A 26,159-nucleotide genomic window follows, 5' to 3' on the forward strand; every position below is an offset into this window, starting at 1 on the left:
ATGCCCAGAGGATAGACAAGCTTCCCACATCTGCCCCCCGAGAAACTCGCTTCTTGAGACTCGGGCCCTGCCTCTCCCCGGGGGACTGTCACCACTAACAATGGTGGCCAGAAAGAGAAGAGACCCACGAATGACGCTGGCATGACGTGGGGATCCCAGAATCATAAGTTTAACCCATGAAATAGCCAGTCAGCTTCCTCATGATGGGAAAGGGCCAGACGAGATCGGGAATAGACCTTCTTTTAAAGGAAAAATGGCCCATGGAAGGCAAGTAGAGTGGGCTTGTGATGAAAACTGCAAAATAAAAGTGTATCCAGCCACAACTCTAATGCTTAGAGATGGAGAGGGGACTCAGGAAGGGGCGCAGGTGCAGGCCGGCCCCAGCCTTGTCCAGACACACCCTTCAGCCCAGGGAGAGGCTCCTTACAGGGGGATGATCCTCATGGGAAGGTGGAAGCGTAGGCGGTACTGGCCCCTCATCATTTTCTCCTTCCCCTGGAACTCGCGCATCACGTAATCCACGTACTCCTGCTGCCTCGGGAAGAAGCGCCAGCGGGATGGGTGTTGGCCAAACCAAGCACCGGCTTCCAATGCCTTCCCCTTCTCCCCCAGCCCCTTCCAAGGGTCTCTGAGAGCCCCCGGAGGCTCTGGTGGAGGGAGGCCGCCAAGCACCGGTGCTGTTCTTGGATCTACTTCGTGCAGAGGGCCTATTTGCACGTGTAAGTGAAGATGGCACAAAAGTACCTCCCACCTTACCTCATGTCTGTAATTCTACATGATCCTCACCTCGCTCCACAGCTGGCATCTCCTTGGAGTCCCTTTATTCCTCCCACTGTACAGATAATAAGACTGAGGCCCACGTAAGTATAGATGAGTTGCCCCAGCTCATATATCAAGTTAATAGCAGAGAAGCACTCGTAAGCCACAAGGGCACCTCTAGGCTCTATTGACGAGCCTCGTGAAAATACGGCCAAGGCCAGAGCGGACCACCAGGTGAAGCCATAACAAGAGACGGGGAGCTATGAAGAAAGATCACGGTGTAGATGACAGAGTGCCAGAAAGATGTTTACTATAGAATATTAAGAGAAATGGGCAGTGGAGGTTCAAGAAGGAAGGGACATATGTATACTCATGACTGATTCACATTGCTGTGTGACAGAAACCAACACAACGTTGTAAAGCAATTACCTTCCAACTAAAAGTAAATTTTAAAAAAGAAGTGAAAGCAAAAACTACATATAAAAACAGAATTCACATCCATGCTTGGGGGACGGTGTGAAGAGCTGACTACACATGGACTCTTGAAGGAAAATCCCTAGGTCTGAAGACTGACGCAGCTAAAGTAACTCTGTAAGTTCGGGCCAGTTTATTCTTCTCTTGCCTCAGTTTCCCAGTCTGTCAGATAGAGGTAGATTGCCAGCACCTACCCGATAGCGTTCCTGCGAGGTTTGAGTATAATGATATTTAGACTGCTTAGGTCAATATCTGCTATAAATGTTAGTGGTCATTTTCAGCATTGCTACATCAATACATCAGACTGATTTTTGTACTTTACTATGTTCTGTATTCTTAAATGTTATATATGCTCATTGTAGAATGTTTAAAATTGGGGCAGGGGGTAGCGTTATTATTAATATGCTCTAAAACTCTGACATTTTGTGATTTAACAGACACTGAGTGAGCATCAAGGGCCAGGATATGGTTGTGGCATTGGCTGGAACCCCCTTAGCCAAATGGGAGGCCAGTGTGCAGGAGTGTTACATGACAGCTGGAGGCCTCTGCTGCTCACTGCTGGGGGCACAGCCGGCCTCATGCAGGGGTCACCAGCCTTTGTCACACACTATCCTGTCCCCCGGGGGGGAACAAGCTGCAGCAAGTCCAGCTCTCAGGAGTCTCAAGAGGGCCCCCTTGAAGACGCCAAGTGTTCCCTCTACCCAGAGAGTCCCCCAGAATCTGACCCCTGGATCCTCAGCCCTCCTTGTGTCCCTCTGACCAGCCACGGCCCATGCCTCCCAGCCTCCCCCCCAGCTCTCTGAGGCAGCAGGGGCGCCCTCCTCACCCAGGTGATGAAGCCATTACAGTTCAAGTCCACCTTCAAAAACAGCGCCTCCAGCATCTCTTCTGACATATTGCTCAGAATCTTCTTCACAGCCTTAATGAAAGTTTTCATGTCCAGGGCTTCAAGAGAGAGGAGAACACCATCCTCTTCATCGCAAGCCCCCTGGCCCCATCACCAGCCACAGTGTTCCTGGACGTCTGGGTGTTGGCAGGGGTCGGGGGGGCACACAGAGGGTCTCGCTGCTGGGTCATCTTTTCCATCTCATCTGTTCAACATTCGGTCACCCACAAATCCTGGCTCCACACCTGCTGCATGAGAGCACTGTGGTGGCCCCAGAGCAGTGAGGGGGAATGGGTACTAAGAGAGATCAGATTCGAGATCAGATCCCATTTCTGAGCAAATAAGACAGACCAGGCATTGAGACAAAGAAAACTGATGAAAACTCATAAATAAATAAATAAATAGGAAAGGAGAAAAACTTCAACAACGGCAACAAAGAGACATAAATAAATCCAAAGCTATAGAGGGAGAAGAGATGTGGATCTTTTAGAGGCAATTAAAATGCAACCCTGGGCTGGAGAGAAAAATGAAAAGGGGAGAGGAACACGGAACAGAAGGCCAAGAACCAGAAATTTTTCCCCTGCTGGGTTTTGTGGCTACAAGGAAATCTGTCTGCAGAGGGGTCAATTACTCCTGTCTAGGTTTTTAAAAAATAATCACAGTCTTTAAAAAGCGCACTCCTATGGGGACTTCCCTGGCGTGCTCCCAGTGCAGGGGGCCTCGGCTTGATCCCTGGTCAGGGAACTAGATCCCACATGCCGCAATAAAGATACCCAGTGCCACAACTAAGACCCACTGCAACCAAAACAATTAATAGAATCATTTTTCTAAGTGCTTCTGAAACCCGCTCCAAATACGTGGAACTCTCACCTTGGCCTGAAGGCTCTTCTCTAGGACCTCACCTCCCACCACTGTCCCCGTCATTCTCTGCTGCAGCCACCATGTCCCCACACCTGTCACCTCAAGGCCTTTGCACTGCCTGGTTCCTCCACAGAGAAGCCTTTTAAGGAGGCAGCACAGCACCCTGCCTGGTTCTGCTGTTCTCCCCTGACCTTCCTCATTACCACCCTGAACATGAGCTCAGGGAGTACAGGGCTAAGCCTGTCCCTTCCATGACCAAGTCCTTACGTGAAGCAGATGTTTGTTCCCTGAGTGTGTCCTTTAGCACTGGAGGATGTGATGATGATGACTGGGTACCAGTATCATCTGAATTTATTCACACTGTGGCTGATGGGGGCGGGGGCGGGGGGGGCTGGGGGGGCGGGGCATGAGGAAACTGTGACACAAAGAGGTGGGCTCTGAGCCCAAGGTCACATAGCTGGTGAGTGGTGGCACCGAGCCATTCCCAGCAATCCGGGGTCGCGATCTCACCCTGCTCCGTGCTCCTCATGAAACAACCAGCTCTGTGCTACAGTGACAACTGTCATCGCTTACGGCTAGACTGAGGAACAAATGAAAGGCTGAACAAAAGGGGCCCTGCTTAAAGATCCAGCCTGCTCATCTGAAGTGATAGCCAAGAACCTTACACGTCTGAGTGACACATAACGGTCCCTCTGTGTATCAGACGGACGTCAGCCCACGAGCTTGGAGCCGTCCCCTCGGGGAAGAGCTGGCAGTCAAAGTGCCTTTGTGCAGAATTAATGAACAAACTCCTCTTGACAGCACTACAGGGAGAGTCCTTTCATTGCTGTTTAAGAGCCTATATATATTGTTCACTGCCATATTATTTTCATATTCTTCTTCTTAAAAACAGCTAACATTCAGAAAACTAAGATCACGGCATCCGGTCCCATCACTTCATGGGAAATAGATGGGGAAACAGTGGCTGACTTTATTTTTCTGGGGCTCCAAAATCACTGCAGATGGTGATTGCAGCCATGAAATTAAAAGACACTTACTCCTTGGAAGGAAAGTTATAACCAACCTAGACAGCGTATTAAAAAGCAGAGACATTACTTTGTCAACAAATGTCCGTCTGGTCAAGGCTATGGTGTTTCCAGTGGTCATGTATGGATGTGAGAGTTGGACTATAAAGAAAGCTGAGTGCTGAAGAATTGATGCTTTTGAACTATGGTGTTGGAGAAGACTCTTGAGAGTCCCTTGGACTGCAAGGAGATCCAACCAGTCCATCCTAAAGGAGATCAGTCCTAAGTGTTCACTGGAAGGACTGATGTTGAAGCTGAAACTCCAATACTTTGGCCACCTGATGCGAAGAGCTGACTCATTTGAAAAGACCCTGATGCTGGGAAAGATTGAAGGCACAAGGAGAAGGGGACGACAGAGGATAAGATGGTTGGATGGCATCACTGACTCAATGGACATGGGTTTGGGTGGACTCCGGGAGTTGGTGATGGACAAGGAGGCCTGGCGTGCTGCGGTTCATGGGGTTGCAAAGAGTGGGACACGACTGAGAGACTGAACTGAACTGAAAACAACTGTTGAGTATAAGAAGAGACTAGACACACAGTTGTCCTGGAAAGGATGGGTACACTGTGGGGACCAGTCAGGTCCCCTGCACATTGCTGCTAAAAATAAACACTCACCCAGTCTCACACGTATAATGAACAAATGGTTCATTAACAGTTCTTGTGGTCCAGTGGTCAAGAATCTACCTTGCAACACAGGGGACATGGGTTCAATCCTTGGCTGGGGAACTAAGATTCCACCGGCTGAGGAGAAACGAGGCCCATGTGCTGCGACTGCTGAGGGCCGCGTGCTCTGAAGCCCACGTGACATGACCTGAGAGAGTCTGTGTGCCGCCAGGAAAGACCCCTCATGACGGAACTAAGGCCTGACACAGCCAAGTAAATAATTTTAAAAAATAGCTCTTGAAGCACAGAAGTGAAAATATCATGTCCCTAGGGAGGGAAGAAGGGAGGGAGGGAGAGTCGCTCAGTCGTGTCCAACTCTTTGCGACCCTGTGGATTGTATGTAGCCTGCCAGGCTCTTCTGTCCAGACGAGAATACTGGAGTGGGTTGCCATTTCCTTCTCCAGGGGATCTTCCTGACCCAGGAATCGAACACAGGTCTTCTGCATTGCAGGCAGATTCTTTACCATCTGAGCCACCAGGGAAGCCTGGCTACCCTTAATACATTCCCTAGGATCAGCATTGTAAAAATACTGTTATTTTTACTGTTATTGTTAAAAAAAAAAAAAAATAGTGGTCTACTTCAAAAAGAGGGAGAGGTGATGGCACTTTTTGAATTTTGACCTGTGTGAATATATTACCTGTTCAAAACAAAATACAATAAAAACTGTGGCCAAAACTGTGACTGTTGGGTCCTCCAAGACAGGGGTGGTGCCTCCTGGCCGCCAAACACCAACACCCAAAGAGCTCAGATGAGGAAGCATCTCAGCTTCAGGTCAGACTCAAACGGTCCCTCCTCAGCCTCACTCTGCTCTTTATAAAGAGGCCATTTGTTACCCTTCCTGCCCACATCACAGTGTGACTGTCAAACTCAAAGTGACGGGGCAGGGAGCCATGGCCCCAGCATTGGTGCTCCGAGTCTACTGGATAGAAATAAAGATGCCTTAAAGAACTCCAGTAGGAACAATAAGTAAACTTTATGTGCATTTTCCCAAGGGGAAAATTCAAGCTCTGAAGAGAAAAAAAACCAACTTATGTACAAAGGATGTTCTTCACAATGTTATTTAAACTTGGTAAAAATCTAAAAGTTGGGGACTTCCCTGGTGGTCCAGTAGTGAAGAATCCTTCTTGCAATGCAGGGGACATGGTTTCAGTCCCTGGTCAGGGAACTAATATCCCGCGTGTCATAAGCTCATGCACTGCGACTACTGAGGCTGTGTGCTCCAGGATCTGCACACCACTAGAGGGTCCATGCACCACCAGGAAAATCCTGTATGATGCAAGAGAGATGCCAAGAGCCACAACAAACACACAAATGTTTAAAAAAAACTAAATGTTTCATTTAGGGCTTAGTCAACCAGTGGAGCCCTTGTATTCACTGCTAATGATGGTTCAGCAGATCACATAACATATGGAAAAAAAAAAACCTTAAGAAATTAACATTAAGAGAAAAAGGAGGGTGTGAAATTAAAGTATGGTTACAGACATGTGAAAACACACGCAGTCATCTGGGGCAAAGAGACAGAAGGTGACGGCAGACCTTCTAGCGTTCGTGCCCTGCTGAGTGTGGTGGAACCTATGACCTGCTTCTGACCCACAGAAGACGGCAAAGGTGGCCGGATGTGTGTGACTGTGTGTGTGGGACTCCGTGATGGCAGCACGCCTCAGGCTGGCTTTCCTACCTCCCTGCCTGGCTTGAGTGTTGAAGTTAGCCTTGCTGGTGAGTCCCAGAGGGCCAGGAACCGGGCAGCTCTAAGAGCTGAAGACAGTCGCCCTCCAATGGCCAGGACAAACTGAGAGCCCTTAGTCCTGTAGCTTCAAGAAACTGAATTCTGCATAAACTTAGGAGTGGATCTCTCACAAGGACTTCCCTGGTGGTTCAGTGGCTAAGACTCCACACCTCCCAAGGCAGGGGGCCTGAGTTTGATCCCTGGTCAGAGAACTAGATCCCACACGTCCCAGCTAAAGATCTCACGTGCTGCAACTGAGCGTTCACATGCCACAGCTAAAGATCCCAAATGCTGCAACTAAGACCCAGTACAGCCTAATAAATAAATAAATAAAATTTTTTTTTAAAGAAGTGAATCCTTCCTAGACAACCCTAGTTGATACTGCAGCCCCAGCTGACTGACTACTTGGTCACAGCCTAGTGAGACCCTGAGCAGAGGAGCCAGCTAAACTCTGCCCAGACTCCTGACCCACTGAAATGGTGAGATAGTAAACGTGTGTTGATTTAAGCCGTGAATTTTGTAGAAATACCGTTACACGGCAATAGACAGCAAGCCATGCATATGAAATTGTTCGGTTGCAAACATGCTAAAATGCTGACAGCGGTTGTCTAAGGTCTGGATTAGGGGTATTTTTTCCCTCGGTCCCAAATAGCCTCTAGTGGGCTTACAATACTTACAGAGCATATGATGAAAAGTTTTAAAGGACATACGGGATGCAAAAATGCTTATGCAGCCTGCACCATCCACCCAGGCCGGGTCCTGGGTCCCACCCTATGCAGAGGCCAGAGGCTGGGCCCATGACTCAGCCTCACCTCCAGTCGAGTTGACCTCGCTCTGAAATGTCTTCTCCATCTCAGCTAGGTGTGCCTCAGTGAACAGCTGAGATTCATATTGGAAGTCAGACGTCTGGCTAACAGAGATGGATGGTGTTGGGGAGCTGAGAACCTCTTTGTTCTTCCCGGGTCCACCTGCAAAGGACACCTGGAACACAGATGATGACAAGAACCAGGCCCTGAGTGGGGTGACTTCCAGAGCTGAACAGTTTTAAACACATCTATTGAAAGAGAACATCCGTAGGGTTCATAGTGTTAGGGTGTGTTACTTACTGATGCAAACAAGTAGGTCTGAGCCACTTTTAGCCCTAAGAAGTCCAAGGAAGGTCTGACTGCGTCCCCCTGACTCTGGGGAGTTAACTGTCGCTCCTTTTTTACAGATGTGCTGTGATTGAGGCTTAGAGGTTAGTGGCCACAGCCAAGATCCCACCTCACACATCACAGGACTCTAATTTATAAGCTGCTTCAGTTTGGTAACTATAGAGTTCCACATCTTCAGTGGTTGGAATTCAAGACCCCAAGGAGTCCGGCTCCATCTTCCCCAGCTATCACGATCTTGTCTTGACCAGACCAGACACCCCAGGTCAGATCAGATCACCTGCGCACAGAGCCCAGCTCACGCAGTCCCCGCCATCAGGGACTCTCAGCTTCTTCCTCCTCCTGCTCACCTTCCCACATCCCCTACCTAGGCTTCCCCCACCCTCCATGATTCTTCCGCTCTGCAGCCCCTACACGAGACTCATTTTGACACTTAGCACAGTGTTTCAGGTTACTGGAGGCTCAGGTCATCAAAGGCTGCCTCTCCCAGAAGAGTCCAGGTGTGGACTATGTGATAACTGTTGCGTGTTGCCCACTGATATACACTGCTTTGGGTGCTGGGTAGTCAAGGAGACATCGGTCCAGAAAGTCAAAAGACAAGCGGAGGCTGGATTGCTCACTCTCCCTATGCCAAGTGCACCAACCACAGAGCTCATCCACCTGCAAATCCAACTGTGAACTTGCCCTCATTCACTCAGGGTCTGTGCACATTTGTTGAGTCCCAGACACTGGGAACACACCAGTGAACAGAGTGGAGACCTGCCTTCATGGAGCCCAGCAGATGAGCTGGTTAATTCTCTCACCAGCCATGCAGCCCCCAGATTAGACATCCCAGCACCATTTTTGGCTCCTCCCTCTGCCTCCCTTGCATTCCTACTGACCTTCATATTGCTTCTTACTGTAATCGTTCCTACAACTAAACCCTCCTGTCCCCCATCCCTGCCCCACCTTAAGCCCTAGCCTTCTGCTGGGACAAGTGCAGTGCCCTTCCCCAACTGGGACCAGAGTTTGTTCTTCCCTTCCAATCCACCGCCCAACACTGGAGCCAATCTTCTTTCTGGAAGGCAAGTCTGATCGTGACTTGACCCCAGCTGATGCTTTCCAGATTACTCCCATCATCCCCATCAACTCCTGAGCATGGCACTCAAAGCCCTTTGCCATGCAGCTCTGACCTGTTTCTAGTTTCATTGCACACACCACGGTCCAGGCACACCAACTGCTCTCCACCGCCCCACAATCACAGCCAACATTCCACATCTGCTCTCGTCTTTCCCTCTCTGTGACACAGACCATCACCTCAAGAGGTGAAGTCCCACCCATTCTTCAAAGTCTGGCTCAAATGCACCTCCTCCGAGGAGCTCCTCAGTGACTTTCAGGTGAGAGTCATCACTGCCATCTCTGTGCTCCCAAATCCTTTGTTCCTATCTGCCATGCATACATGACTCCTGTGCGTGCCTGTCCATACATGTAGCAGCAAGGCATGGTGGGAAACATGACGACAGAGCCCCAGATCTCTGGACTAGGATTCCTCCTGGCTCCCTGCTCCCAGGCTCATTTAGTGTGGGCTTGTTACCTCACTTCTCTGAGCCACAAGTTGGCTTGTCTGCAGAATCTCTCTCCCTAATACCCACATTGCAGGGTTGTAGTGAGACAAAATGATACCTGAACACACGTGAAGCCCCACCACATGGTATTACACTATCCATGAGAACTGTTATTTCTCTCCATCTCACAGTGAGCTCTTTATTCATTTATTTATTTTTGGCTGCACTGGGTCTTCCCTGCTGCACACGGCCTCTTTGTTTGGGTGCACAGGGGCTTCTCTAGTTGTGGAGCACCAGCTCCAGGGTGCATGGGCTCAGTAGTTGTGACACGCAGGTTTAGTTACCCCATGACACATGGGATCTTAGTTCCCTGACCAGGGATCCAACCAACCCACATCCCCTGCATTAAAAGGGGGATTCTTAACCACTAGCTTCCCTGGTGGCTCAGAGGTTAAAGCGTCTGACTCCAATGCAGGAGACCCAGGTTTGATCCCTGGGTCGGGAAGATCCCCTGGAGAAGGAAATGGCAACCCACTCCAGTATTCTTGCCTGGAGAATCTCATGGACAGAGGAGCCTGGTAGGCTACAGTCCATGGGGTCGCAAAGAGTCGGACACAACTGAGCGACTTCACTTTCATTCACACTCCCAGGGAAATACCAAAGTGGGCTCTTTGAAGGCCAGGGCATTTTAAATGTATCTTCATTCAATCTATACTAGTTGCCTCTCTGTTTCCCAGCCCCAAGCACACAATGGACACGGAATACTCATCTGACTTGATAATACTCTGTACAGCCCACCCCACCGTTATCACAACGTGGCTGGACAAAATTAAGTAGAGTCCAAGTAGATACTACAAATTGGTGACCTCAGGTTTATTGCATTTGGCCCATGAAGTGCTTCAAAAAGCAAAACCAGCCTACTGCCGCTTAGACTTAAGTTATCAACATTTTGTAAATATCTAAGTTTGCAACCCCCGGTGCAGAGGCTGATAAACTGAAAATCAACAGACGTGGATGCTGTCTGTCAGCTCTGGAATACCCCTTCCATTATCAACTCTGATGATTTTCTTACCTTTCGAGGCAGAGCCTTGTCTCTTAAGTCCTCAGAAGACACAGGTCTTGACCTAGAATAGGGAATCATAGTGGCTTTAACTCTGATCTTTGTAAGGACCATGCAGAGGCTGACCTAGCTGAATCACAGGAGGATGGAAAAGAAGTCAAGGGCAAGGGAGAAGGTGGCTGCCCCAGGCCTGTGGACCCCCAACTCGCATTTGACAAGCACCCCAAATCCCACTGGGGCTCCTCCAACACAGAGCTTTTCCAGAGCTTATACCTGCAAGCCTTCTTTCTGCTGATGGAGAGCTGTCTTCCTGATGACCTGAGAGTCCTCAGGTTACTATACTCCTGGCTTCATGCCAGCAGCTTCCTAAAGGCAGTCACCCATTTTACGGAAGTATAAAAGGCTTAGGGCAGGCGGGGTTCCAACTGTAATCCACGGATTAGGGAAATAAGGTCTGGGGAAAGCACATTTCCAGAGTGTCAAAGGTTTCCATTCATCAAAGGTAGGGGCAAGAAGAGCCCCTGACTCTCCATGACAGGCACCCCCATGCCCAGCCCTCGATGTCCTTGGAGAAAGGACTTCTTTAGAGAGCTGACAGGGCTCCCCTCATGCAGCATGGGGGCAGGTGCAAGTGCGTGGGAGAGGTCTGTTCCATGGAGCTCTGCCCTGAGAATACAAAGGGCACACTGCCCTGGGTCAATGGACCTCCACAGAGGGTGGAAGACAGTGTTGTGTTAGGGTTATTAGGAGCATCCATCCACCCCATCAGCAAGTGCCACCAGCAGGAATCAAGGGGGCACTCCAGGACGGCAGGGGAATGGCCAGGAAAGAGATGAGTCCCAGACAGGCTCGGGAGACAGAGCAAATGAGCCAGTTTGGCTTGACAAAGTGCTCCTGGGTGGGAGGGGAGGGATGGTGCAAGAGGAAGGAGAAGAAAAATGGAAGCAGGATCTTAATTACCTTCACCAGGAAGTCTGAACAGGATGCAGGGCAGTTATGAAAGCTCACCAGCATAAGATGTGGGGAGTGAGGAGGAGGAAGACTAGATGACTGTCCAATGGTGTCCCAACCTAAACCATGTCTCGGTGACAGCCCAGATATAAGGACCGAAGGGGAGAGAAGAGCCAAAGGAAAGGAGACTTGGAGGCCAGGAACCAAGTAACTGAAGGAAATGCCAGAAACATTTCCAGGAAAGGAAACAATGGGGGAAAGTGGTTTAATGCACGTGATGCTGGGCTATACAATTAGAGATAAAAGACAAGTTCCTAGAAATATGGGGACTGAAAAATGGCTATACTGAGGGGACAGAAAGAGCAGGAAAAACACACAAAAGGCAGGGTGGGTCAACTGGAAGCCTGGGATGCTCCAGAGTGAGCCACGGTGATAAGGAAGGACGCTGAAGATGGTGATGCAAGGTCACCGGTGAGAAAGCTGCAGAGCTGTATTCACGAGTCCATTTCCGGTAAGAATAGTCCATGGAGGTATTGGCACGTGCCTAGAGAGAGAGCCTGGAAAAATATACTCCAAAGGTAATGGCAGCTATTCCTGGCAGGTGAGATCAAAGAGAATGTCTATAGTATAAAACCATGCATTTCTCTTTATTTTTTAATTCAGAAAAGATTCATGGTAATCTTGAAGATTTATTTAAAGAGAGTGAATGGCGGGTACAATTTAGTCATCTGTGAAAGCTCACTGGACAGGAGTGCTGGCGGCAGCGTTGTTCACAGCATCGAGAAGCACGGCGGACGCCTCTCAGTAGATGAATGGCTGAATAAGTCAGAGCACCTGCACTCAGGACGCCACCCAAGGAGCCAAAGAGATGAATCAGACCTTCAGCAGACGACCAGGGGGAATTTCCAGGAGATACTCAAAAGAAAAGAGTGCACAGAATGAGGCCAGTATCTACAAAAGGATGATGAATGGGTGCGGGCTGATACATAGAATGTACGTGTACACGTACACACATCCGTAAACAGGTCTACCCTTAATAGTTACGGGGCCAAGGGCAGAACACACACTGGTCCACACAGCAAGTCTAGTTACTTAAAATGTTCATAGATTAATATACTGTTAAATAAAATACATTCCCTTCACGTGCCTTCACAAATACTTTTCATAACCACCTGGAAGGCCTCCAAGCCCTCTGTCCTGCTGCCCTCTCATTCCTGCTTGGTGGGGTGGAGCTTGTAAATGGTGGCATGTGGACGGCCACCGTCACCCGTACACCCATACATCCCATGCCTCCACGGCTCCATGACCACCGCAAGCCTAGGCAGGGCTGCCCTCAAGCCATGCACTGAGCGATTTCCCCGGTGGTCCAACGGTTAGGACTCCGCACATCCAACTGCAGGGGGCGCAGGTTCCATCCCTGGTTGGAGAACTAAGGTCTCATATGCTGCAAAGAATAGCCAAAATATAAAAAGAATTTTTAAAAAAGGTTTTAATGATGCACTAAGGAATGGGGCCCCAGACTCTGGAATGAGGCTCAAAGGGATTTGGGCAGGTAATTCCAGTATTGAGAGCAGTGGAGGAAGAGGGGCAGTGCACCAGCAGGGCTGACTGGCCATCCTCTTAGCTCCTGGGACCTCCCTCATCTAGTAGAAAGGGACATGGTCAGACAGGGGACAGAGTAGGTTGCCTGGCTCAGGGCAGGGGCCTTTCTGGCCTGGTCTAAGGGGCTCCTGTACTGTTAGTATACACAAAACTATCAGTATAGACACTAGGGTGTTGATACGGATTATGGAGAGTAGGGGTCCAGTGTGGCAAAAAGGGTGGGCCAGGAATAAAGGAATACAAAAAGTCTGCACTAACAGAAGGCACATATATCATCCTATTTATATTAAGAAGGCAAGCATGGGTAGGTATACAGAAAATGACCATATTTTCTTTTGCTTTAAAGCCTGGGTTAACAAGTTAACTGAAGTCAACATCACTCATGAGGGAGCCAAAGGTCATGCCTCATGGTGTGCTGGACTCTGGACCACTGCTTCTGCGGTATCCCCTACAAACCCATAACCTGACAGTCCCAAACTGAAGGACACTCTACTAAGTAAGTGGGCTTCACGCTTAAAAATCTTAGTGTCATGAAGGACAAAGATTAAAGCACATTGAAGGTGACTGAAGAGAGCTAACAACTAAAGGCAATGTGTGATCTGAACTGGATCCTAGACTCAGGAAGCAAAAGGTCTCAGGGACATTAGGACCATCAGTGAAATTTAAACATGCCTTTACATCTTTAGGTGATACTGATGTTGTTTCCCGCTTATTAGATCTGGGCAAAGGGGAATTCTTTATACTATTCTTAAAACTACTTAAAATTTTATTATTTCAAAACAATAAATTTTATGAGAGAAATATGAGTGGAGCTGTTTGTGTTCAAGGACTGAGGCCACAAAAGGGAAAAAATACTGGTGGAGGACAATTAATGATACCCAAGAGCAAGGCACAAGAAGCAGAGAAGTACTGGCAGGAAACGATTTAGCTGGAGAGTTAAATATCCATGTAGGATGAGAGCAGATGAGAAGAAGCCTGCTCTGAGGGGAAGGCGGCTGGGGTTGGGGTGGAGGGTTTGGTACAAACCTGGAAACAAGACTGAGAGCTTAGAATAGCCACTAGGGGAGCAGGCAGGCAATGGGGGAATAACTGGTTTGCTGTTTGTAAGAATCTGTAGCAGCAGGTGACTGCAAGTGCAGTAAGGCGGCCCTGGAAATCAAGCTGAGAGAGGCTCAGCTCTCCTGTTTGGCCTTGAGTCTCAGGTATGCAAAGAACTGACTCATCAGAAAAGACCCTGATGCTGGCAAAGATTGAAGGCGGGAGGAGAAGGGGACAACAGAGGACGAGATGGTTGGATGGCATCACCAACTGGATGGACAGGAGTTTGGGCAAGCTCCGGGAGATGGTGAAGGAAGGACAGGGAAGTCTGGTATGCTGCAGCCGATAGGGTGACAGAGCTGGGCACAACTGAACGCCTGAACACTGGCTCTCAGGGCCCCAGGGTCGTGTTTGAGAGACTAACCCCAGACTCTCACTCACCCTGACCCGATCTGCTCTCCCCAGTTAAGACTGCTCGCTGTATTTAACGGAGACTTATTGGTTTTCAACTTCCTCCTCGACTGAGACATCTTGGCAGCCAGCCCCAAGTCCAGAGCAGCTCCTCTGTGAAGTCGATGTGGAACTCCGAGGGCCTCCGCAGACTGCAGGGCCAGTTGGCCACACTTAGAACCAGGAAAATGAAACAGAATTCCACACACAGAACACAAAATGGAACATCAGAATCCACCCCACAAACCGTTACCACGCGGCCATTTTTCACCCAATCTGAGACATTCTTGTAATTGACGAAGTTGGACTGAGAGCAGACAGTCAACAGGAGGCGCTCCAGTACTTGGAGCCAGGACAGATGAGTGGAGGACGATCCACAGGACAAAGGCAGCACAGGGAACCCACCTGCCATGGAAACCACGGAAAATGCCAGCAAGTCCAATGATAGATCCAGAAGGCCAACTGGCCCCACTGTTGGGGGGACAGTGGAAGGCACAGCAGCCTTAACATGAGCTGCACAAACTCCCAACCTTCATTTGGCTGCACTGGGTCTTAGCTGCGGCATGAGGGATCTTCACTGCCACTGGTGGAATCTTTTGCTGCAGCACACTGGCTCTCTAATCGTGGCTCAGGGGCTCCAGTTATCGTCGCTCAGGGCTCCAGGAGTTTCGGCACGCGGGCGGAGTTGTTCTGTGGTAGGTGGGATCTTAGTTCCCCAACTACGGATGAAACCACCCCTGCACTGCATGGAGGATTCTTAACCACTGGACCACCAGGGAAATCCCGAGCTCCAAAACAGGAAGGTGACAAGAGAATTGTGTGTAACACGAGGGTCTTATAAACCCAGTCTTCAAGGCAGGCCTGGACTTGAGGCAGCACTGTTCAGTCTTGCCCCTGGCACAATTCAGCAGCATCAGTTGGTCAAAGGTAAATCTCTTCGGGGAGAATTTAACCAGGGACATGGATTCCATGCTGAATCACATTTCATGATCACCTAGATGTTACCAAAATGTTAACTGACCACCAAGCCAAGACCCCCCTCCCCAGATCTTCATCACACAGAGACCACCCACAGACAGAAAAAAATTCCTGCTCCCATTTCATCAACAGTGAAGACAGAAGATTTCATCATACTGTAAAACATGAGGAGTGGAGTAGTTCAATGAAATGTCATAAAAGATGCAGGTCTTTCAAAGCAGTTTTATTAAACTAGGTATTAATAAACTAGAAGGGTTTAAATTAAAAAAAAGAAAAAAACAGAAACAAAGCTGATGGCGCTACATTTGACTGTTCCCCACTGTTTTTTTGACTTGAAGCTTTCATTTTCCAATCCAATGTTGTCATTTCTACTTACAGCTGTCCATGTTTATCCACATTTTTTACATGGGTCTAAAACATGCTAGATTCATTCACAATAAGTATCATTTTCCTTCCCAAACAAGAAACATCAAAACAGGGAAATTAGTTAAGATGCATTCCATTGTTTAGGTAAAAAAAAAATTCAGAAAACCCCTGCCTAAAAAGAATAAAATCATGATAACCAGTAACTCATTTAAAAACAGAAGCAGAAGGGAAGGTGTTGAAGGAAAAAAAAACCCTCCTAGACAAAACCTCTGTACAATACAATCCTGGAGAAAGTTCAAAGTCCTACTCAATGCCTAAAAGTTGAGGCATCACTCGCCAATGCCAAGGAGACCCTACTCTGCTCCCTAACAGTGGAGATGGGATGGGTGCTGCCATAATGCTTCAAGGGCACTCAAGGACACGGCTGACTCATCCAGGGAAGGCGGCCCTGCTCTGCTCAGAAGCGGTACCAACTCTGCTCTCTTCAGCTTTACCACTGCGGGTTTTTAAAATATCAAAAATTGTATCCTGGGACCTCCCTGGGGGTCCAGTGGTTGAGACTCCACATTTCCAATACAGAGAGCTCAGGTTCAACCCCCGCTCAGGGAACTACGATCCCTCATGATTCACAGTGTGGCCCCCGGAGTTTTTTTTAAGTTTAAATAGTTGTATCCTAACATAATTGGGGGCAGGAGGAGAAGGGGACGACAGAGGATGAGATGGCTGGATGGCATCACTGACTCGATGGACGTGAGTCTGAGTGAACTCCAGGAGTTGGTGATGGACAGGGAGGCCTGGCGTGCTGCGATTCATGGGGTCGCAAAGAGTCTGACACGACTGAGACTGAATTGAACATACTTTTTTAAAAAATTCCTTAATAAAGCTAACAAAAGTGAAAACTTGTATAAAATGTATCAAAAATTTTAAGGTGCAACTTGATGCTAAGGAGAGGCTTTTTCCTTTTCAAAATCAAATAAACAAGACAGAAGCCAGTGACCACTGGGAACTGCAGGGGACCCAGAGGATTAACGAATGTTAAGATTACACCTTCAGTTGAGACCAACAACTCAGCTCACATGGTACTTAAAACAATGCTCTTCCCACCACACCCCACCGCCAGAGAGAATTCCCAGTTCAAATACCAAAGATTTCAAAATACCACGCATGATTCAAGAAAACAGTAGCTTCTTGGGGTGGTTTAGTACCTACTTACCCACTTCCTCCCAAAAAAGAATGAAAAACAAAAATTAAGTTAAGAGAGCTACAGATGCTCGGGGAATTTTTTTTTTAAATGACTTTATTTCATTCAACATAATTGTTTCTGCTCTCTGCCTTTAAAATTAGTAGGGAGGGAGGGGCACACACACGGGCAAGCTGGGATTCGCCTACAGCTACCTGTAAAAAAAAGTTTATTCCATTCTTCTTGGTAGCGTTTAAATTTCAAAGTAAAAACAGCAGTCATATATAATTACACATATTTAACTCACATTATTTTGTAGAAAAACACATAAAATACAAAAAAAAAAAAAAAAGGCAGTATCAGGTGAGAAACCTTTAGAATGCAAAAAACCCAGATGACCCTGAGGTACACTGGATCTTAAAATCATTAGAACTACTCCAAAATATATAAATGAGCCCGATCAGGAGAAATATAAAATTAAGAATGTGACAAAGTAACTATGAAGCAAGCAAGAGAAGAAAGAAATCTGAAGGTCACTCAAGATTAGACAGGGGTAAACCATGACAGATCTGGTGCGAGCAATACATTTCGATTCCTGCACTAAATGGCGGGCCAGGAATGGCTGTATTAGCAAAGCTCTCCCTGCAGCTTGCAGCCTATGGGGGGGGGGGGGGGGGCGCAGGAGAGAGCCAAACTCACGTGTTGAGCCACTTTTTATTTCACCTGTCAGCATCTCTTCTTTCAGGGTCAAAAACTTTTATTAAAACACAAAAGGATGTACACTTTACAAACCATTTCATTGTCAGTGCTAGTTTTTTCAAAATTTCACACATAAAATGTCATTGATGCTGAAAAACACTGTGCTTTTTCTTGAACCAAAATTGTTTTAACTAATGAAACCTGGCCTCCAGAGGCAACAGTTGCTGGAATTGGGCACTCTCCCACTCTTTCTGGCTCCAGTATCCTGCTGGCTTTTACAGGTCTAAGTAATTTTTCCTGGCTCAGAGGGGATCCCAGGGAAACCATCCTCACTCATCTCCTGAGGCAAAGAAAAGCTCTGCAGACCAGGGACACAGGGCCTGGAGGACGACACTGGTCTCAACTCCCAGCCCTTGGCCTCCTGATCACAGCACTTCTTCGTTCCTCTTGATAATGCTCAGAAAAGGGCTCCAGTCACATGTTCCCTTTATATATTCAGTCCACCCACTTGCATGCTTGAGCCTGGCTTAATTTTATAATAGTCTACACGGCAATTTGTGAATCATCCATGAAGGTTGTCTTAGAAACCCATCTTTGTCCCTGCTGGAAACCAGTGAGCCATAAAGACAGCTTTGTTAAGACCTACCCTGGTGGACTGAACCTCACTACTGGCTTCCCAAATCTCATTCTCCCACGAGAAGTAAAAATTAAAGACATCAGCAAATATAGTAAATTGTTCTTTCTCCTCTTCTTCATACCTGCATCCAGCCTATCCTCACCAATTCCTACAGACTGTGAAAAGTATTCAGTCATCCAGGAAGAAGGGAAAAAATTTTTTTGAATTTTTAAGGCAAGACGTCTTACAGAATTTCAAACTGCTAACAGACTACTCTGTAATTCTAAGTCTCTCAATACCATTTATGAAGTTCTAGGCTTTGATGGCTAACTTGCTTTGCTCTTCCTATGACCACAAGATAAAGATCTGCCTCTTTTTTTTCCTCATCCTACCCCCAGAAACATGTTCGTGAAGGCTACATTCATTTTACATTTCAGAACCTCGGAGCCTCCAATTCAAAAGAAATATAGGTTATTTTAATTTTTAAAATTTCTTTGTGTATATATACATAGTCCTGGAATACTACTACTACTACTACTACTAAGTTGCTTCAGTCGTGTCCGACTCCTAGCGACCCCATGGACTGCAGCCTACCAGGCTCCTCCATCCATGGGATTTTCTAGGCAAGAGTACTGGAGTGGGGTGCCATTGCCTTCTCCAAGTCCTGGAATAAGGGACCCAGAATTCCAACTCTAAGGTTAGACCTGCTTATCTAGATAATGAAATTAGCGAAGCAACCTGACCACAACCTCAACAGAAAGCTGTGAGCTAGGCTAAGGTAACACTGCTTTCCAACTCAGATTAAGCTAAAAGGGAAACAGACCTTCACAAGTTATAGCTGCTTAACAATCTGGCTGAAGGCATGTGTGGTAATGGTCAAGTTCAGTGTAAAAGCACAGAATTCTTCTGCGGGCTTTCCTTCAGAAAAGGACTCTGCATACTCAAGCCTCACATGTGAAAACTGAGAAAAAAGTAGCAAGTTGTCAGAAATAAACATGAACTCATCCAGTTTTAAAACTTTGTAACTGGAACGTATGAATTCAAAACTACAATATACACCTGATTTTAAATCAATGGCAACAGTGCCAGACCAGCAAAATGACTGGTGATTCAGGAACACTGACCACAGACAGGCTCAGGCTCAGGTTCAGCTTGGCTCAAAGCAATCACTTCCACTTTGCTGACAGCAGTCAGATTTGGGTCACCCACATACTAGCAAGCTAATCTGATCAAGCTCATCAGGCCTAACGCTGAGGTTTTGTTTGTAGACTCTGCTGAACTATGGTAACCATCAGAAGAAGAGCTCTTCATACCAAATCTCATAAATAATCCTTAAAGAAAAATTTCCCCAGACTTATCTTGGTTATACCAAAAGGAAACCGCTTCCTTTCCAACACCTTATTATATCCTGAAGAAAACACTTATCTTTAAATCAATGAATCCGAATTATTGAATCACCGAATCTTCATTCAAAAGAAAAAGGTGAAAGGTGTGTTTAGATCATGATTTCACTTGGGGGGAAAAAAGGGATGAAAATGATAGTCTCAAAAGAAAGGAGCTGCACTCATCAATCATCCAAGCTGAAAAAAAAAATTAGAACTTGTTACTTGTAATTTTACAAAATACTCAAAGCCTATCTGAAGAATCGCCTGTCTGAATTCTCAGGATACAAAACCCCTGGCCTAAGCTATTCTGATTCATAAACTTCAAACTGGGTCTGAAGAACCAAGCAGTGCTTTCTAATGCTGTGGTTACCTTTCCTGATTCTCAGCTCATTCTGATGTCAACAAGCACCAGGTGAGGGAGGCACTGCAGTCACCATTGTCATCCTTGTTTTGCAAGTCAGAACAAGCGATCGATTATTAATAACTGAAAGTCACAAAGCTAGGAGCAATCTACAAGGACTCTAACCTGATACCCCCCTGCCAGTTACATTTGAGCTGGCAGAGATAAATGCTATGACCAAAATTAGCTCTGAAGACTACATTAAACCAGGTCATCTGAAGCACATAGTAAAATGCAGATTTCTAATCGCCTAACCCAGAATTCCTGCCAATTGGACTTCAGAAATTTTATGTCAATCAAGTTCCACAGGTGATTCTGAAACCCATCAGTCTGAGGACCACCAGCATTAGTGAATCCTAAATCCAAATCCAGCCATCTGTTTACCTATCCTACACAGGCCTTGCCAAGCAAACCAAGCAGCTTATTCAAGATCACAGCACAGCACCCATGACCTAACCTAAATGAGACCCACTTAAATACTACGTGCCTCAGCCTAAATAGCCAGGCCAATGGACTTACTAGGTCAGAAGTACATACAGTATTAGCTTCACTCTTTCCAAGGTAACTTCTCAGCTGACAATACTCAACATTTTATTCACAAACTCCATGCACTCCTGGACGTATCTTCTTATAGATTATCAACACACATGGTATCCAATTCCTTCTGAAGGTGTAACATTTCAGTGAAAGCATCATACTGCTAACTTCTAGAGGAAGTACAGAAGTAATCCTAGTGAAAATCATGAAGTTTGGTTTACAAATCATCCCTAACTGTGGTCGGTACCCTAAAGATCATACTGAAAACTACCTTCTGCCCATTTAACTTTAACTTTATTTCATACTGAAAATAGCAGCACATCACCTTCTGAACTCATTTCTTAGAGTAGAGAATTTTTAAAGATGATTTCGGACTGTTATAGGTGGGCTGTGTTTACTGACTTTGAAACACACTTTCAGGGGAAAAAATAAAACAGTACTGCCCCATGGTATCCACCAAGCTCTGTCCCGTAGATTTTCTCTGAAGGAAACAGCCTGAGGAAGCTTCATGGCATTGAGGCCAAGCTCTGCACTTCTGAAAGCCCTCTCACAGCAACATGAAAGTGTGAAAACAGCAGGAAGCTTAGAAGTGTACTGTTTGAATGGAGAAAAAAGAAACAGCCTTAGAAATAAGCACATCTGAAAAAAACAGTGAAGGATTCCAAAAGATCAGCCCTAATTTAAGAAAGAAGCATGGCTACCTTATCATTTGAACCTAAAAGAATATACCCAGGGCAAGACAAATTTCAGAAGACATGACACTCTTGAAATACAGAATTTTATTTAGAAACTGTTTAAAAATAGAAAAAAAACCCTGTCAAGAAAGACCAGGTGGAAAATGGGTTCCCAACAAAATGGAATTTTAGGGCAACAAAAGTCTAAAAGGCCACAAAAGAGAAATAGCACCACTGTTATTTGAACAATGGCTAGTTACTTGCATTTTTTGGCATTGTTAATCACTGAATCTGGGTTTTCCTCTGAATTCCACACAGAGCATGCACTACACAACAATTTTATCATCAAATACCTGCTTGCTACACACATTTCAGGACAAGCTACCACCAGAAACAAATCAATACACATACATCAGGGGCTGAACAGTCTCAGCAGTGGGTGACACACACGTCGCAGAATTCTGCCAAACAAAGGAACTGAGTCGGCTGTGAGCAAAGCAAATGAGGGGGTTAAGGAATGAAATATTTTAAATATTAATAATTAATTCAGACACGGTACTCTATTTTCTGCAAAAGAAAATTAACATTTAGTAACACGCTAACATTTTTATCTCCAAAGAGATTAGTGCACTGGCAAAGTATTCCGGTAACAGTGGAGGGCTGTGGACAGCAGGTACCGAAAACACCCAGCCTTGCAGATCCCAAGGGAGTGCTGGCCTTCACTGATCACTCCCTTTGCCAGAGGTCCAGAAAGAACTTGCAGTATGATCACCTGCCTGCTGAACTTCCACTCTAAGCAGCAAATTTTAAGGAGCCAAAGAGGAGTCCCCAGTGGGCAAGGGGAGCAGAGAAGAGGAACATGTTAAATGTAAACTTAAAAGACAGTAAAACAGGACACAGCCCCCATTCAAATCCCAGAGATGTGGGCAAGTCCCCAAAAGTAGTTGTTAGGTTTAAAAACTGGACACACCTCATTTAATTAAAAAAAAAAAAAAAAAAACACGCACAGTACACAGAATTATCAGGGATAACTGGAAAAATCACCAGAGAAATGCTCAATGAAAATCAAGCTCTTTGACTCAGACGTCTCAGGCCTGAAACACACCCCCTATTCATCCAGGCAACAATGCCTCTTGCTTCTTAGCAGGCATGCTATTGGTCAAGGACATCAAAATGGCTTACAAAGTAACTTTTCAAATTTTGCTTTTGGGCCAACATCTGGGCTTATGAGGATCAAGCAGTCCTGTGAAGGCTGGGAACAGCAGGTCCCAAAGGCTCCAGGTTCCAGCCCTTCCTTCCCAGACACAATGTCAAACACACATCTTATATTTTGAAATATGGAAGCATCTTTTAAATACTCTTAAGGCATTTATTTATTAAAACGTTCTCTGCCAAGATTTCACATTAACTTAAAATTCAAATCAGTCTTTACATTTCTCTACTGAGGTCTCCACCTTCTCCAGCTATCAGTGCTACCAGCATCCACAAAGTGAGCCCCATGGTCAGCCTCTTTGTTCCCTGGGTGAACCAACTAGATGTTAATACTGCTCTGCTACAAGGTAAACGCTCCTAACTCAAACTTATTGGAAAAGGAGTGAAACTTCTGCAAAGTGCACTTTTAGAAGAGGTACTTTTGCTTATGAAAAGAAACCAGTGAGTCCTCTAAGAATAATAAAAGGGAGTATTTTACAGTTAAGCACATGATTTGGAGTGAAGAATTCAGATGTTGCTCGGCTGGTCCAGGCTATTAATACTCTTCCTGTTCCTCCTGTGGGCCCCCTTCATCAGGTATCACGAAGCCTTCCTGAAATGGGAAGATGGGAGGGGAAAGCCATTATTCAACGCTGAATGAAAGCTCAGTTTCTACTGTGGGTTCCCTTTCCTCATACTTAAAGCCTTTCAAAGTCAACGGTCCCTCCCGTCTCTGCCACACACTTGGGGCACTGAAGGGCACAAGACCCAGTGACTGCTTTCCTATTAGTTGGGCAGCGGAGCCATATCACACAGGACAGAACTGGGCACCAACTCACCCTCACACTGTTCAGGGTGATGGATGTGTCCACTGTCCTGATGATGGCAATGATGTCAAACATCAAGCTGTCATTAAACCAACTGAACCCCAAAGAAGCTATTTAAGAAAACTGACCCTCAAAAATCCCTGAAGTCACCATAATAGTACCAGATCATCTCCTCTCAGCAACTTGTCCACACTGCCAGCTTTTCCTTCATGCCTTCTTTTGACTGCACTTAGGAACCTGCATCCCCTTTAGGAGAAGGGGACGACAGAGGATGAGATGGTTGGATGGCATCACTAACTCAATGGACATGAATCTGAGCAAGCTCCAGGAGATGATGAAAGAGAGGGAAGCCTGGTGTGCTGCAGTCCATGGCGTTGCAAAGAGTCGGACACGACTGAGTGACTGAGCAACAAGAAGGAACCCGCATACCACTGCAGGTGCTGTGGGTGGTCTGCTTACCCACAGCTACCAAGGCTGACCAAACACGAGTGGCACGGGAGACCTCGGAAGTGCAGCTCCCACCTCACACTCACCCCAGGCATCTGGCATGAGCTAATGGCTACACCACCATAGAAACTTAAGACTCCCCCTTCATCCACCATCTTTTTTTTTAAAACTAAACCTCTAAGGCTAAATTTACTTAACGTATGACTCCACTAAAACAATACTCGGACTAAACCCAAAGACATCTGTATCTTCATTAACCTTGTTTGCATTATCTGGCATACAGCAAGCCTGAAACACAGATTTATGGAACAAATTATCAACTTTTCAGTCATCAGTTTTAACACCCCCAAATTCACTTTAGAGGACAGTGCTAATAACAACATTAACATTGCCTTATATTTGTATATGGCCACACACTGTGAGGAGAAGGCAACGGCACCCCACTCCAGTACTCTTGCCTGGAAAATCCCATGGACGGAGGAGCCTGGTAGGCTGCAGTCCATGGGGTCGCTAAGAGTCGGACACCACTGAGCGACTTCACTTTCACTTTTCACTTTCATGCATTGGAGAAGGAAATGGCAACCCACTCCAGTGTTCTTGCCTGGAGAATCCCAGGGACAGAGGAGCCTACTGGGCTGCCGTCTATAGGGTCGCACAGAGTCGGACACGACTGAAGCGACTTCGCAGCAGCAGCAGCACACACTGTGAGACACTTAAGACACATACTACAGCTCGATCCTCAGGACACTGCTGGGCATGGCAGAAGAGTCATTAATAATTATAGCCGTGAAACAGTGGACAGAGCAAAACGTCAAATCCTAAATCCAGGGAAAATGCGTTTTCCCTATTCGGCTGCAGAATACACATGACTCCCAAGAGACGTGACCACAAGACAGTGTGGAGAAATGGGAACTGGGCACACTCCAGTGTGGGAGGAAAAAGGCACCTCTCATAGCTGTGGGCAGCAGACATCAAACAGGGCCATGTGCCTGACTCTCCAGGGCACACCTGAGGCCATATGAAAAAGAGGCAGCACTCGGACCGAGGGGTCCAAGCTGAGCGGGGTGGAGTGGGGATGGCAGGATTAAGAGCACCTGGTGGCACTCGTGACCTACCAGTGGCCACAAGCTACAGAAGCAGGGCAGTCAGCCACCTCATTGTCCCGTGCCAGCCTCAAAGGCTTCAGACCTCAAGGCAGAGGCTGAAGTGCCCCCCTCTGGCTGACTCTGAGGGTCAACGATGAAGTCTTTAAATGAATGCTACGCTGAAACACAACAAGCATCAGTAGTGAGCTTGCCAAAAACCACCCGATAAAATGTATTTTCTCTTAGGTGGCAAAATGGCAAGAAAACATCCCCAAGTCAGCACGTACGTCTGTGGCGTAGAGAATGTCCACGATCCTCTGCAGTACAGGGTTGTTCTCCCCCTCGTTCTCCTGGCAAATCAACTCAATGTTCCTCAGCTTTCCAAAATAGAAGTCTCTCTCCTTCTCCAAGTCTTCCACAGTAAGCTTCAATACATTGACCTGCACAAAACATTAGAAAGGGTGAGACATCTAGAATTCATACACCAACAACACATCAGATTAAACCTCCAACCCAAAAGGAGATGTGTGGTCTTTCATCAAATTCTCTAACAAGGACAAAACTCCCATTTTAATTTGATGTCAATTTTCTTCAGCCCTAAATCAATAGCATGGGCTTATTCATGGCACTCTGACTATAACGATTCCCACAAAAGGACAGGGTACATGAGGAAATGTGCAGGTACTTCTCAAAGACTAAGACAAGATCAAAGAGAAAAAGGCATGGCTGCTGAGACAAATACAGAAACAGAATCCACAACCCGGCCCAGCAGAGTGGCTGCCAATTATATACTGAGTCCATACCAGGACCCTGGTCAGTGAAGTTCAGGTCCTTCTGCAAGCTGAAGTCAACGGTAAGCCAGAGTCTGGTCCAAGGGAGCAGGGCAGAAATAATGAGCAGGAGGGCAAGACTAGTTAAAGACAACTATACTGGCCAAAGATAGCTAGCACTGAGGGGGGCCTGCACACAGAGACTCAACGGTTATTTCCCCCCCAAATATGTTGGGCCAGGGTGTGATCCATGACTCAAAAGAAAAGCATCCTCTGATGAGAGGGTCCCTGCGTCACTCTCTCCCCCAAGACAGTCTCAGAAGGGAGAGACAAGAGCAGAGGAAAGGGGCACACCCCACCATATTCCACCCCTAGCTCCCTGAGCATAGCGTCAGCTCACCACTCGTGCCACAGGATCTTCCAGGAGCCCCACTGAGGGACTCTAATTTCCACAAAACAAATCTCAGTGAATGGGTCAGGAGTCTGTTCAGCCAAGAGTAATAAAAGTCATAACTTTTATTATGTTATCATAACATAATAACAATACCATAACAACTCTCCCAGTCCAGTGAGTCTTCATTCCAGAATATTCAACCATGACTCTCACTGAATGCAAATTACATGGCAAATGGTACAATAGAGTATCTTCACAGGCCTTACAGGCTAGGGCCCCATGGAAAGCCCAGCCAGGGAATCAAAGGTACAGCTGCTGAGAACAACGTGGGTAGTGGAATTCTGAGAGCCAGAAGCACTACAGGAATCTAGTCCACC

The 26,159-nt window shown here is 46.7% G+C and overlaps 2 protein-coding genes across 4 annotated transcripts in view; both read right to left on the reverse strand.

Moving 5' to 3' along the window:
* The window catches only part of EFCAB8 (EF-hand calcium binding domain 8), a 45,769-nt gene extending 35,496 nt beyond the window's left edge, over positions 1 to 10,273 (reverse strand). Inside the window, exons 1-4 of the mRNA XM_040248767.1 lie at positions 10,205 to 10,273; positions 7,250 to 7,418; positions 2,060 to 2,178; positions 428 to 531 (exon numbers count right to left, since the gene is read on the reverse strand). Of these exons, the coding sequence (XP_040104701.1) occupies positions 428 to 531; positions 2,060 to 2,178; positions 7,250 to 7,418; positions 10,205 to 10,273 (461 nt within the window). The remainder of the gene's footprint in view (positions 1 to 427; positions 532 to 2,059; positions 2,179 to 7,249; positions 7,419 to 10,204) is intronic.
* A 10,881-nt stretch (positions 10,274 to 21,154) lies between these two features.
* The window catches only part of MAPRE1 (microtubule associated protein RP/EB family member 1), a 29,446-nt gene continuing 24,441 nt past the window's right edge, over positions 21,155 to 26,159 (reverse strand). The window contains exons 6-7 of one of the 3 annotated variants that reach the window (XM_040247547.1): positions 24,906 to 25,058; positions 21,155 to 22,872 (exon numbers count right to left, since the gene is read on the reverse strand). In XM_040247547.1, the coding sequence (XP_040103481.1) occupies positions 22,816 to 22,872; positions 24,906 to 25,058 (210 nt within the window). In that variant the 3' untranslated portion in view covers positions 21,155 to 22,815. The remainder of the gene's footprint in view (positions 22,873 to 24,905; positions 25,059 to 26,159) is intronic. The other 2 variants (XM_040247548.1, XM_040247549.1) reach the window with 2 other exon arrangements.

Source organism: Oryx dammah, unplaced genomic scaffold (assembly GCF_014754425.2).
Source record: "Oryx dammah isolate SB20612 unplaced genomic scaffold, SCBI_Odam_1.1 HiC_scaffold_10, whole genome shotgun sequence".
In the NCBI taxonomy this organism is placed as follows: Eukaryota; Metazoa; Chordata; class Mammalia; order Artiodactyla; family Bovidae; genus Oryx; species Oryx dammah.